The sequence below is a fragment of the Dendrobium catenatum genome, unplaced genomic scaffold, assembly GCF_001605985.2.
Source record: "Dendrobium catenatum unplaced genomic scaffold, ASM160598v2 fragScaff_scaffold_264, whole genome shotgun sequence".
NCBI classification, from domain to species: Eukaryota; Viridiplantae; Streptophyta; class Magnoliopsida; order Asparagales; family Orchidaceae; genus Dendrobium; species Dendrobium catenatum.
In genome coordinates this window covers 47,449-61,697 of record NW_021318726.1, presented here as the reverse complement: position 1 = coordinate 61,697, position 14,249 = coordinate 47,449, and the positions used below count along the sequence as shown (strand labels likewise).

General features: G+C 35.5%; 2 protein-coding genes across 2 annotated transcripts; both read left to right on the top strand.

Annotated features, from left to right (window-relative positions):
- The first annotated feature begins 7,112 nt into the window (after positions 1 to 7,112).
- LOC110101390 (uncharacterized mitochondrial protein AtMg00820-like) lies at positions 7,113 to 7,496 on the top strand. The gene has a single exon (XM_020829270.1). The coding sequence runs from the start codon at positions 7,113 to 7,115 to the stop codon at positions 7,494 to 7,496; it is 384 nt and encodes a 127-aa protein (XP_020684929.1).
- A 69-nt stretch (positions 7,497 to 7,565) lies between these two features.
- Positions 7,566 to 8,687, top strand: LOC110101388 (uncharacterized mitochondrial protein AtMg00810-like). The gene has a single exon (XM_020829263.1). It carries the CDS (start codon positions 7,566 to 7,568, stop codon positions 8,685 to 8,687), a length of 1,122 nt encoding a protein of 373 aa, XP_020684922.1.
- The last annotated feature ends 5,562 nt before the right edge of the window (positions 8,688 to 14,249 follow it).

The window sequence follows — 14,249 nt, the reverse complement described above, 5'->3', positions numbered from 1 at the left end:
ATATAGCTTCAATATAGTCTTCAATATATGATATGGTTGTTTCCCTCTTTGAGAGGCGATCTTATAATTTCTTATTCTCTTCCTCAAGGATTTCTTTGTTAGCTTGAAGGATGCTCTTCTTCATTACAAGAACCTTCAAAGCTTCCTTCATATAATTTATGTTTGTATGAGTCTTAATCAACTTGTGAAAAGGAGAACATACTTCTATCACAATGAAAGAGCTCACTCATTCCCTCTCAGTTCTTTTTGAATTAATAATGAGCATATTATAAAAATTATTGCAAACCACCGTCAAATTATAAAGCCTTCACTTAATTAACAACATGAGTATGACGTTAGACTATTGCTATCTACAAAGTATTTGATCCCCTCAATAACGAAATCCATCATCAGCATACTATCTCCAACAAAATGAAGCATATCTTTTATCTAGGAAAGAGGGCTTCGATTATTTGGCACTTTAGTATGTTGTTATATATTGCCACCGACGCACGACCTAACCACCTCCATTAGGATGTTAATTGTTCACCTCCTGTCAACAAGATTCGTTACTTCCTTCAATAGAATATAATTCGACCACCACCATTATCAGACCTTCACTTAATAGCTGCCATCAAATCCTCACCTCATATCAACCATCAACGACTAGCTCACCTACTATTAGAAGCATAATTATCACCTTTAGATCACCACCTGGCCACCGATCACCATTAGACTTCCAAGTAACTGTTGATCATCGTCAGACTTCCACCCGGTCACTAACTATCACTAAACCTTTTCCCGATCGTTAATTGTTGATCACCAATCACCTTTGGACTTTCACTCGATCATTGACTATAGCTGGACTTCTACCTGATCGTCGTCACATTTATACTCAATCATTGTAAAAAATGTGCCTATCCACTGACAGTCATCAATTGTCCTCCAGGGTGCTACTAATGCCAAATCTTTTTAAACCATCCTATAATATAAGAGGTGATTGATCTTCTTCTATCATGGGTAGTTTATTGAGAGAGTAAACTCTCATCGAGACTCCTTTTATGCAAAGAGGGGCACTAAACTTAACAGAGGATGCCACCTATCCAAGATAGTGGAATGCCTCTAATATGGGAAGAAGTCTGATGGGAAAGATGATGGAAGAAGAGGACATTTCCTTCTACACATAGAAGGGATTTGAAGTTAGATAGTGAATGTCGCATATCCAGAAATAACGGAAAGCTTCTAATATATGAAGGAATTTGAGGGAGAAGGTTCCTTTTACAAAAAAAGGAGCACTAGAACTTGATAATGGAATTCGCCTATTCAAAATAGTAGAAGGCCTCTATTGTTAGAAGGCTGGAAAAGGAAAAGAGAAGGAGAAGATGTGCAATTTTCCCCTACCTCTAAGGAAAAGATCTAATCATGATTTCTTAGTTAAGGCAGCCGTAATTAACCGATCGGCCTGGACTAGACCTGTCAAAAACGGGTCACGGGTCGGGTTCGGGTCCAACCCGAAATTGACCCGACACTGTTCAACCCGACCCGACCCGACCCGTTTTTGCAAACGGGTCGGTTTTCCGAACCCGAATCCGACCCGCGTCGGGTCCGGGTCAACCCGACCCGACCCGCTTCGGGTATATTTAATTAAATTTTTTTTATTTAATTCATTTTATTTAAATTTAAATCAAATTAAGGGTAGATTTACTTCAATTAATTTAAAATAAATCAAGATTAATTTAATTTGGGCAATAATATTTATAATTTTTTGAAATATTATTTACTTATTTCATAAAAATTCATTAAAATCCTCCAAAATTAATTAAAAACGGGTCAAACCGGGTTGATTTCGGGTTTCCGGGTCAACCCGAACCTGACCCGGTTTTACAAACGGGTCGAAATCTCTAACCCGAACCCGACCCGGTTCGGGTTCGGGTTGACCCGAACCCGAAATTTTCGGGTCGGGTTTTTGGGTCGGGTCCAATATTGACAGGTCTATTTAGAACCCAACAAAGCCTATACATTCATTTTTTTTAGCAATTTTATAAAATTTGATGAAATTTTCTAATATTTTTTGCTCTGATCGATGAACCAACTTTAATATTTTCTAAAATTTTGATCAAGGGTATTTTACTTAGTTCAAACCCTAGAGTGGAGGCCCACGTTGACATCTAGGGAGCGTTCACACCTCAAAATGATCTTAAAATTAAAATTTTACATTAAAAAAATTTGAAAGACTCAAATACATATTTTCATATTATACGAGTTGTGATAGTTAAAAATAAGGGGCAACTGATACATCACAAAAAAATTGCCTTGATCCAGCACAAATCTTGAGGCATATTCATGTAGAAAACTTCTAAAATTCAAATTGGGACAATCTGAAATCCAATTTTATCAAACTTATAGTCAAACTGAATGTCTAAAAGAGATGAACCCAATGACACAAAAATCGGACTGATTCGAGCCCAAATAAATCCAATTCAATGGACTGAAGTACATTTGGAAGGTTCAAAGCATAAATGTGATGACCAAATGATATCTAAGTATAGCATAATTAGAGTCAAATCGAGTGGCTTGATGAGATGAATCCAATTAGCCCAAGATCGTCTAATTATGACATCAATTGGGCATATAAATTCTTAATAATTACTCCATGATCAACAGGATCAATATGAGTCCTCCATTTAAACACTCTTATCATGCCCTCAAACTTCTCTCAAATTTCTAGCCGTGCCACTCCCAAAGAACTATAAATAGACCCCATTCTTTACATGAAAGTATGAAGACTCCTGGAGCTCCACCCCAGCACCACCGTTGACGAATCTGCCCCACTAGGTCGCTAATGAATTTTTAGCTGACAATGACCATCAAAACTCCATATAGAAGGCACTATCGAGCCTTCCTTCAACCACCATTGCTTAACTAAAGTCCCTCCTACAAACATCATTTGTAGCTATGGTCCACTCCGACTAACATCGCCTTCTAACTACAGTTCCCTCTATTCACTATTGCTCGTTGACTATGGTCCACTCCAACCAACGCGCCACCCACCTACTACGATCCCCTCTGACCATGATTGCACACTAACTATGGTTCTTTCGACCACTGACACAAGACTATGATCCTTCCAACCACCGTCACCTGACTACGATTGTTTTGAACCCCATCGCTTAACTACAGTTCTTGCAATCTATGTCACCCGCTGACTATAGCCCTACCAACCGAATGAACGAGAAAACACACTCATTTGAGAATATCTATCATGTTATGTGCTATATATGATGTAGATTTATTACATTGAACCAGTGCCCTCCTACGAGGAGGGGCTTAATTTGTAATCAATCACCAATATTAGTGGATTCATTCAAACTGGGCCAGACCCCGTGGTTCTTTCCCGTTTTAGAGTTTTCCACGTAAAATTCTTAGTGTTTCTTATGAACACTACACTCATACTCTCTTATTTGTTTGTGTGCTGGATCGTCATGCAAAGCTAAGATGTTTAACCATATCTCTCTACTGCCGCAAATTTTTCAGGACACAACAATAAGGTTTTTAACCTTCTAAACATCTTTTTTGTGTGTGTGCGTGAGAGAGAGAGAGAGAGAATTTTTTCAATCAAGATAAGATGTTAGCAAATATGAACCAAAATCATTAAAATTGGAGTTCATGATCAAATTTATAAAGGAGTTCATTTTATTTTATTTTATTTATTTAAGCTCAGAAAAATAAAATAAAATATTTGATATTTACATATTATAAATTCTATAATAATTAATGAGATGTGCATGCAATGATGTTACTATGTAGAAGGCTATAGTGGTAGAGAGATGATTATTGGGTAGTGGTGGTCAAGCGAATTGGACAACAGTAGATGTTGATCATGATTTTTGGGGTCGATCATTAATTAAATAATGTTCTAAACCACGTTACATCTCTAAGCCCTCTCCTATTTCAAGTCTTTGTGAAGAATGAAGATTTATATAGAGTTTCTTTGGAGTATCATTTTGATAATTTTGGCTAAAATCAACAAACACTCCATTGGATGTTCCATGTTGATTCTTTTAATCATAGATCATTCATGAGGCATTTAACTTCCTAATAATCTCAAAATTGAGTGGTTTTTCAGTTCTATGGATTTCTCTCATCCAGACAATTGTTGTTAATCCAAGCACACAATGTTTGGAAATCAATTGCTGCGTCAAATGTCATGAGATAGCACACAATGTTTGGAAATCCATTGCTGCGTCAAATGTAATAAGATTTCTAACAAGACTTCAAGTGCTTGATTTGAGCTAAATTGGTCGCAGATCATAACACTTTTGATGTGATTGGGATCATCTTGTTGAAACATTCCCGAATTTATGTTAACATAGTCCGGCAACACATTATACCTCCACTACCTCCAGCAGAAAACTACTCACATGGCTCCCAGCTTGCACGTTCTCTAATGATAGCTTTCTGTTATTACTTTATGATAAATAGGAGTACTGTAGCAAACGAAACCAAGCAATGAGAAAATGAGCCAAAACATCTTCTTCTCCAACTATCCTTTCTCTGTTGATTTCTAACATTCCGTTCAGGTACTTTTCATGGTATCAAAGCAGTTGAAAGCCTCACGTCTAATCTTTTCGCTGCGGTATCTGGTGTGGCACAATGGAATCCGGCAGTTCATCATCTTCGGCGTTGAGTACCACCGAATCTGCGCAGGTTCTCGGCACAGTTCTCATACCGCCCCAACTGAAAATTTTGATGTCTATGATCAAGAACGTCATTACCATTCAGCTCACTCCGGAAAACCACCTAACCTGGAAGTCGCAGATTCTGAAGGTGTTTCGTGCTAATTCCTTTGAAGGATATCTTGATGGCACCACTCCCTGCCCTCCCCGGCAAATTACTTCAACTAATGGTACACTGATATCTAATCCACTCTTTTCTACATCGATGCTTATTGATCAAAACTTAGCCGCCGCATTGTTTTCTACAATCTCGGCACCTCTACTGCCCTATGTTTTGAACTTGGAATCCTGCTCTAAGATTTGGCAAACGATTGGGAAATGACTGCAATCATCTAATAGATCCCGTATTCTTCAGATTAAAAATGATCTGAATTTCATTTCAATGGCTAACAAGACAATGCAGCAATATTTGACTGAAATTAAGCAAAAGGTTGATGCTTTCACTGTCGCCGGCTATAATCTGGATTCTGAAGATATTATTATGTACACACTTAATGGTTTACTAGCATCATATCAAGGGTTTAAGACCGCTATTCAGACGAATCTCCAGCCATTGAATCTAGATGATTTCTATTCTTTATTGTGTAGTGAAGAGACGAACCTTGAGAATGAAGTTGCTCGATCACTTCGTTCGGTCCAGATTTTCGAAACCCTTGTTGCACTAGCTGCTACATCTTCGCGTGGCTCATCCAGGCCACCATTTCGCTCTCAGCGTGGCCGTGGCCGATTCATCAGCTCTCGCGGTGGTCGACCTACATTTCCCCGTATTGAATGTCAAATATGCGATAAACCTGGGCATTCAGCTGAAAAGTGCTGGCAACGCACTAATCTTAATTACATTAAACAAAATCCAACTGCATTTGTAGCTGATTCAACCGAGAATTCTGCATCTAATTTATCTGGACAGCCGTCTGACTGCGTGTTGGACACCGGAGCAACTTCACACATCACAAATGATCCCAGTCAACTTCTTACGTCTCAACCATATAACAGCTCTCAACAAATACAGGTAGGCAATGGTCAGTCTCTACCCATATCTCACACGGGTCAAGGACTTCTCCCTACTCCTAAACGTAAGCTATCTTTATCCCCACTTCTCCATGTTCCTCAAGTTTCTCATAATTTGCTTTACGTTCATCGTTTAACATCTGATAACGATTGTACTATTTCTTTCACTCCTCATGGTTATCATATAAAGGATTGGAAAACCAATCGCTCATTTCTCTCGGGTTCATGCCGTGATGGACTTTATTCAATTCTGATCAAAACCAGTCCATCCTCACAAGCTCTTGTCACCACTATCAGCTCGTCTACATGGCATTCCAGACTGGGACACCCGCATCCAGCAATCTTATCTCGTATAGCATCTTGTTTTCCTTCTTTACAAATTTCTGTAACTAGAAATGTCAGTTATTACTGTCAAACTGCTAAAAGTCATAGGTTACCTTTTGTTAGTTCAAGTTCTCATTGTAATTCTCCTTTTCAAGTTGTTGTCTCGGATGTATGGGGGCCTTCCCCAGTTTTGTCTCTTAATGGATATCGATATTATGTGCTATTTGTGGATGAATTATCCCGGTTTTCATGGTTTTATCCAATGGTGACAAAAGCTGAGGTTTTCTCTAAATTTACCTTGTTCAAAGCCATGGTTGGAAAACAATTCTCTACTCATATTAAAATTTTTGATCGGATGGCGGAGGTGAATACACTAGCACTCAATTTCAACACTTGCTCTCCACAAATGGAATTTTACACCAATTTAGTTGCCCTCATACTCCGCAACAGAATGGGCTGGCAGAGCGCAAACATAGGCATATCATTGAGACTGCTCGTACACTGTTAATACAAGCCCATTTACCCACTTCTTTTTTGATTGAATCTGTCTTAACAGCGGTCTATTTAATTAACCGTCTTCCTGCTCCTATCACCAAATATATCTCTCCATTTCAATGTCTTTACAAGAAATCACCATCATATTCTCATCTTAAAGTTTTCGGTTGCTTGTGTTTCCCTTGGCTTCAACCTAATGTTCCTCACAAATTTGCCCCTAAATCTTTCGCTTGTATTTTCATTGGATATAGTTCCAATCATAAAGGTTTTCGCTGTTATAATTTGAAAACTTCTATAATACTCATCTCCCGCCACGTTCAATTTCATGAACATATATTCCCTTTCCAAACATCTACCTCAGCACCTTCATTTCCTACTACATCTCCACCCACCACTATCATATCTCCTTTAACCCTGGTTCCTCATACTACTACTACTTCATCAGCCAACTCAAATATCACTCCAAAAAATCCATCTCCTCATGTGCCCGAGCCAGTTTCATCTCCCTCTTCTTCAGCCAACCCAGTTACTTATTCTCCACCTTCCCCAACTCGTCCTACCCGGCATCCTATGGTGACCAGATTGCAAACTGGTAAACTGAAGCTTAAAACAGTGTGTAATCTCCAACACATTGTGGTTGAAGATCCTGATCCCACTTGTTTCACTATGGCCAATAAACATAAATGTTGGAGAGATGCTATGTCAGCTAAATTCCAGGCATTACAGCAACAGGGCACTTGTGAATTGGTTCAGCCGCCGAAGTCTCAAACAATCCTTGGGTGTAAATGGATTTACAAAACCAAGAGGAATTCTGACGGGACGATAGCTCGCTATAAAGCTCGTTTAGTTGCTCAAGGCAATCGACAAGAATATGACATTGATTATACGGAGACATTTAGCCCAGTTACAAAGTTGCCTACTATTCGCCTGTTTATCACGAGTGCAGTCATCTGAATCTGGTCCATACTTCAATTAGATGTGTCAAACGCTTTTCTTCATGGGGATCTAAAAGAAGTGGTGTATATGCATCAGCCGCCGGGTTTTAAAGACCCTCAATATCCAGATTTTGTATGTCGCTTACATAAAGCAATCTATGGGCTTAAGCAGTCTCCGCGACAATTGTTTGCCAAATTAACTACACATCTGCAGTCTTGGGGTTTTCGGCACAGCGATGCCGATCCTTCCCTCCTTGTGTATAATCACAATTCACATCTCATATATTTTCTAATATATGTAGATGACATTTTAGTGACTAGCAACAATCCAAATCTTATTGCTGACCTTTTGCTTCATCTCCAGCACCAATTCCAGCTCCACAACTTGGGCACTCTTTCTTACTTCCTTGGAATTCAGGCAGTTTCTACCCCAACCGGCTATCATTTACATCAGACCAAATATGCGCTGGATATCTTAAACAGAGCGGGCATGGCTAACTGCAATCCGGTCCTCACACCACTTCATGCAAAATTGAGTTTGGAAAAAACTTTCCTCTCTGTATTTGAAAATCCAGAATTCTTCCGGCATCTCGTTGGCTCCTTACAATACTTGACAATTACACGACCGGACATTGCCTTTGTGGTAAACAAATTATGCCAATTTATGCATTGTCCCATGTACCAGCATTTTCTTGCTCTCAAACACCTTCTTCGGTACATTAAAGGAACCGTTGATCTTGGCTTACCCATCTCCGGTCACTCCTCTGTTTTACATGCTTATGTTGATTCAGATTGGGCTGGTGACCCGTCCGATCGGAAATCTACTACAGGTTATTGTCTGTTTCTTGGGGATACTCTCCTTTCTTGGTGCGTCAAGAAGCAACAAACTGTTGCAAAGTCTTCTACCGAAGCTGAATATCGGGCTTTGTCCATAGAAGCCACAGACATTATTTGGATTTGTCGACTGCTGGCTGATTTTCAATTTAATGTTGACACACCTACCTCTCTTTACTGTGACAACGTTTCTGCTATTGCCCTTGCGCACAATCCTGTCTTTCATGCTAGTACCAAGCATATAGAGGTGAACTACCATTTCATTCGTGATTGCATCAAATCAGCCACTATTACCATACTTCATATAAATTCCCAAGATCAAATTGATGATATCTTCACTAAAGCTCTCCCTCGTATACGGTTTGCCGGTCTTTGATCCAAGCTTCAGGTCACTCCTTCACCATCAGCTTGAGGGGAGCTGTTAACATAGTCCACCAACACATTATACCTCCACTTTCTATAGCAGAAAACTACTCACATGGCTCCCAGCTTGCACGTTCTCTAATGATAGATTTATGTTATTACTTTATGATAAATAGGAGTACTGTAGCAAACGAAACCAAGCAATGAGAAAATGAGCCAAAACATCTTCTTCTCCAACTATCCTCTCTCTTTTGATTTCTAACATTCCTTGCAGGCACTTTTCATTTATTTAGATAAGAATTGAGATTAAGAAAATATTTATGCGATATGAGGGCCCCTCCAAAGGATTCCCAAATCCACCATATAGTCCTACCAATAAAGATATGATTCCTATAATAATAAATATTATTTATTATTATTATTTCTAATTTGGAGCATAGTATAATGGATCCAAATGTTTAGTTTGCCAAACCATAGCAATGATTTGACAAAATCTATAGGATTTTACTCACATGCAATCTTTGAAGCATCTTCTAATTACATTCAAAATAAATCATTAAGTCAAAAATGGGAAACAAAAATTTGTTTTAACATATAGTAATGTAAGATTCATTTAAAATATTTTAGGGTTTATAGTATAATCAATAAAAAGTTATGAAATTGTTATAATTATCTCACTTTAGATTATAAAAATTTCTTTTTGAAAACAAAAAAATTAAAACAACAAAAAATATAATTATATTAAAATGTGATAGCGACTTGCCAAATATTCAAATGAAATTCTAAAAAAAATTATGTACAGCAATGGCGAAGCTTGAATTTTTTTCTTGTGAGGGGACAAATAACCCATTTTAAAAATACTTAAAAAAAATGTTAGAGTTGCTATTATAACAAGATAAATTAGATAATAAAAAATTACAATTAAGAGCATTTTGTCTTCATATTCTTATTACATGTCATCTATAGATTTCCCTTTGAGTATTCATATTTTAAAATTATTATAAATTATTAATGCTATTAAATATATCTTAATAATTCATCTAAGATTTTCTCATACAATCGCTTCAACAGATAATTATAATCTTAAAAAAAAAAAACATATTTATAATCTTTATATTTGAGAATGCTTTCGACCATTACTATCGTAATTGACAATATCAGAGAAAGCATTAGAAGTAAGAATGCTAAACATAAAATGTAATTCTTTTCAGTCTCCACTAATTTTGGAGCAGGTTATTCGATTCCTTTTAAATTCAAGAATGCATTACTAGATATCATATAAATGATAAATTATCAAATTTGTTGTCAAATATAATGATATTTATTTTAAAAAATATGATGGATAAAATTTGTCCAAGCAAATAAATCATTCCTTGTCAAAAGCTAAAAATAAATCACATGAATTTATCCATATTACACAATAAGTATCTTTATATTTATTTTATCTTTTTTTTTGTTTTTTTTTTGTTTTTAACTTTATATTTATTTTATCAAATATATAATTAGGCACTTGAAATTGCTTATCTATCACAGTGTAAAATAGTTCAACTTGATCATGTTACTAGTCTATTAATGATTGTTTGAGCATGTTTCCTCAATCTCCCTCACTTTATTAAAGTATCATCCAATTTTGGAATAATTTTAATATTTTTTCACAAAATAGACGAACTTCTTCAAATAAAATATCACAATCATCATTTCTCACATTTTGAAGCATTTGCTTCAATACTTTTATTAAAGTCAGAGCTTTTTTTTTTTAAATTTCTTGATTCGTTCTTTATGAGACCTATGATAACTCATTTATGACCCCTACTATGATCTTCATCATATGCAAATTAATAATACATTCAAAGCATTATATTGAATAGTGAGAACCCCAATCTCTATTCCATTAAAGAATAATTTTTTTTTTCAAACCTCTACCCCTAAAAACTTCACTTTATAATTATTCAAAATTTTTGCTATAATTCCAAAAAATATGAAATTTTTGCTGAATTTGCTAAATATTTTGTTTGCTAGTAGAACATTCTGTGATATTCTACATTATGAATATTTCCATTTATTTTATTTTGTACGGGATTTGCTTATCACAGCTCAACACGATAGGACCTGTCCTGGTCGGGTTGGGTTATGACATTAGTAATGATTTTAGGGAAATGATTATAAATAAATGTATCAAAATTAATCTTTATTCAAGTGAGATAATTCTGGGTACTGTTTAACATTCATTCTATTTTGTTCATGTGCATATTTTGTTTAGATGTGTTCACTTTGTATGATTATTTGGTGGATCAACTTAACTTAGATATAACTGATGGGTGGAGTACTAGTCAGACTAACTAGTATACAGTACTGCTCATAATGTTAGTTTTGATTAAAAATACTAGTTTGTTAGTTTAGTTGCCTAATTGATGGGTGAAGCTTATAGGAAGATCTCTTATATTAGGTTTAACAATAAGGACAAAAAAATTTAGATATTTTTGAGGTTGAAACCTCCGAGGTTTGAGGGTGTTGTTGAACCTAGAGTATCAAAGGTTTGGCTTATGACATTGGAAAATATTTTTGATGGTATTGTAGTGTCCCCCTAAGAGAAAGTACATTTGGTAATATTCTATTAGGCATGAAGATTATACTATATACTTCTAAGTAGTTAAAGCTACATAAGAGGAACTATCTAACACATGATTTGGAGCTTGATATTATTGCATTTACTCTAAAGATATTAAGGTACTATTTAGAAGGAGTAATATATAATATTTTTATTGATCTTTATATCAAAAAGTATATTTTTTATATAGAATGAATTGATTCTGAGGTTGAGAAGATGGTTTGAGTTAATTAAGGACTATGATCTGAATATTCAATTTCAACTCGATAAGGTAAATATAGTGGTATATACATTAAGAAGGAAATCTTTTGGTATGCTAATTCTTCTACTTATGAGGATTTAATTATTTGGAATTGAAAGTGATTTCATATGTTGATCAAGATTTAAGTTTTTTAGCTCTAATTATTGTACAACCATTTATATAGAAAAAGATTCAGGGAGCTCAGAAATATGATATAATAAATTTGAGGCTAGTTAATCAAATTAAATATGGTAAGAAATCTAAATTACTATTATCTTATTATGGTATCATTCTCTTTAAGAATAGGCTATTAGTCCCTAGTGTCAGAGATCTAAGGCAAGCGATTCTACATGAAGTACACAATTCTAATTATGTTATACATCTAGTAAGTAAAAAATGTATATTGATCCAAAGGTATGTTTTGGTGGCTTGGATTGAAAAATTATGTGATCAACTTTATTTGAAAATTTGAATCCTTTTAGTTAGTGAAAGCATAACAACGAGAACTAAATGGTCTTCTTTAACTATTGTTTATTCTAAAGCAAAAATGAGAAGTGGTGGTAATAGATTATTACTATAGGATTCCCTAGATCAAGGTAAGGGCATGATGCCATCTATGTTATATAGATCATCGAATAAAATTTATACAATTTATTTCGATTTGATAGGCTAATTATGTGGACACGTTATTATATGCATCTATGTATAATAAATTGTTGCGAATCTGATTTTAGGAAATAGAATTTTGATGATAGCAAATACTTCTATTTCTATACGACTATCTTGCCTACTAATATTTCAGGTCTACAAGATCAAACTATAAGTTGAACCAGCTCATGATTGGGTAGATTGGGACTGAGTCAATTTGTAATGTACGAAATTGTATATTTTATCTTTTCTTGAGTCCATTATAATATTATGGGTCCTAATATTAAGTAACCTTGCACACACACACTTGGGAGAATTTTTCTGACTGTTTAAGAGTTTTTTTATTTTTGCTCACATTATCCAGGATGATTTAAAAATTGGCCTAGACGATCGGTTAAAAATAAAAACCCTAATTAGGGCATCCTAGTTAAGGCAGCCATCATGAAGCGCATCGTCCTAGATAATATTCTTATCGGCTGAGACGATAGGCTCAAATAAAAAAGAATCTGCCGCTAGATCTATTTTGGTATCTTTTATTTTTGGACATCATCCAAGACATCATTCTGGACGATGCAATGCAATTATTTCTAAATTAATCTGGTAATTAAGGAAAGCAATTAAGGTTTGATTACTCGATCATATCATCCTAGACAATTGTAAGATTGGTCGGGATGATCAATTTAAAAACCTTAGTTGTTCCTAGATGATCAAATATCAGCTAGCTTTTATTTTGGATGATATGCACTAAATTAAACTAATCATCCGGGACAATCGCAAAATCAGCATGGATGATCAAGTTATTTTTTCATCATCTAGATATCCATTCAAGGTGATGTTTTGGATGATATTCAATGACTTGTACTAATCGTACAAGACGTTATACTATCGTCCTGGTCGATATGAACAAAAATCTTCTGATCCTCCCAAATCATATTGGCTGATTGAGCTAAATTTATATTGATCGTACATGACGATATTTATATCATCATGAATGATAAAGTCAGTTTGTTACATTTAAGAGCTATTCTGATGCTCTTCTATATAAGACCTCTTATTCTACCCAAGAGAGTATCTTTTGCTATTGTTCTGACTTGAGAGAGCCAAGAGAAGAGGGAGAGCAAGTGAGAGAGAGAGAGGATCTTGTGAGGGGGAGCTTGCGAGGGGTTTCACAAAGGTTGCTCCAAGAAAGGATCCATCATTGTCTTCTCCGGTCTTCGTCCCTAGTTCCTTGGGGGTTCTAAAGAGGTCTACTTCAGTATCTGATCGAGATTCTCTATCTGCTTCAGGAGGAAGTAAAAGGAGTTTTGTTCTCTAACTGCTTCTAGAGAAAACAAAAAGAGTTGAGTTCTCTACCTCATCGGGATCAGTGGAAAGGAGGTTTGTAAAGGCTTCTCTGCCTTACTGTGGGGGCAAAAGGAGAGACACTGTGTTTAGTGTAATACTCAGAGGGTGCCTCTGTGGAGTGGATGTAGGTCGATTTGATTGAACCACTATAAATTTATGTGTTCTTTATTACTTCTTCCGTATTTAATTTCGGCACTTTGATTTCTGTGGAAAACTTTGGTTTAAGTTTGTGCTTTTGCTTAAAGATTTTTTAAAATATAAATTCACCCCCCCCCCCCTGGTTAGCTTGGGAAAGTTCATAAGGGCTTAATATTGGTTAAACTTGGGACTAGTTCATTAGAGCTTAATATCTTTGTCAAACTTTTAAGTGGTATTAGAGCAGGATTCATAAAATCGAGTTTTTGAAAACTTTTTGAATTTCAATCAATGACTAACTTTGGTAATCGTAATATGTGGAAGGGTATTCTATTACCCAACCACCTTTTTTTGCCAATATTCTTTTTTATTTTTGGAAAATTTGCACGTCTATATTTTTACAATCGATGGATTATCGCATGTGGATGCTTGTTAAGGATGGTTATACACCTTTGTCACGTAAAATTAATGGCATTAAAATTGAACTTCCTTTTACAGAATGGATATTTGATGAACAAGATTTATCGCAACTTAATCCAAAATGTTTGAACTATTTTTTTGTTCTTTAAAATATGAAGATTATATGCGTATTTCAACTT

Coding starts and splice junctions, on each gene's coding strand:
- LOC110101390 (XM_020829270.1), top strand. CDS start 7,113: ATGGTGACCAGATTGCAAACTGGTAAACTGAAGCTTAAAACAGTGTGT.
- LOC110101388 (XM_020829263.1), top strand. CDS start 7,566: ATGCATCAGCCGCCGGGTTTTAAAGACCCTCAATATCCAGATTTTGTA.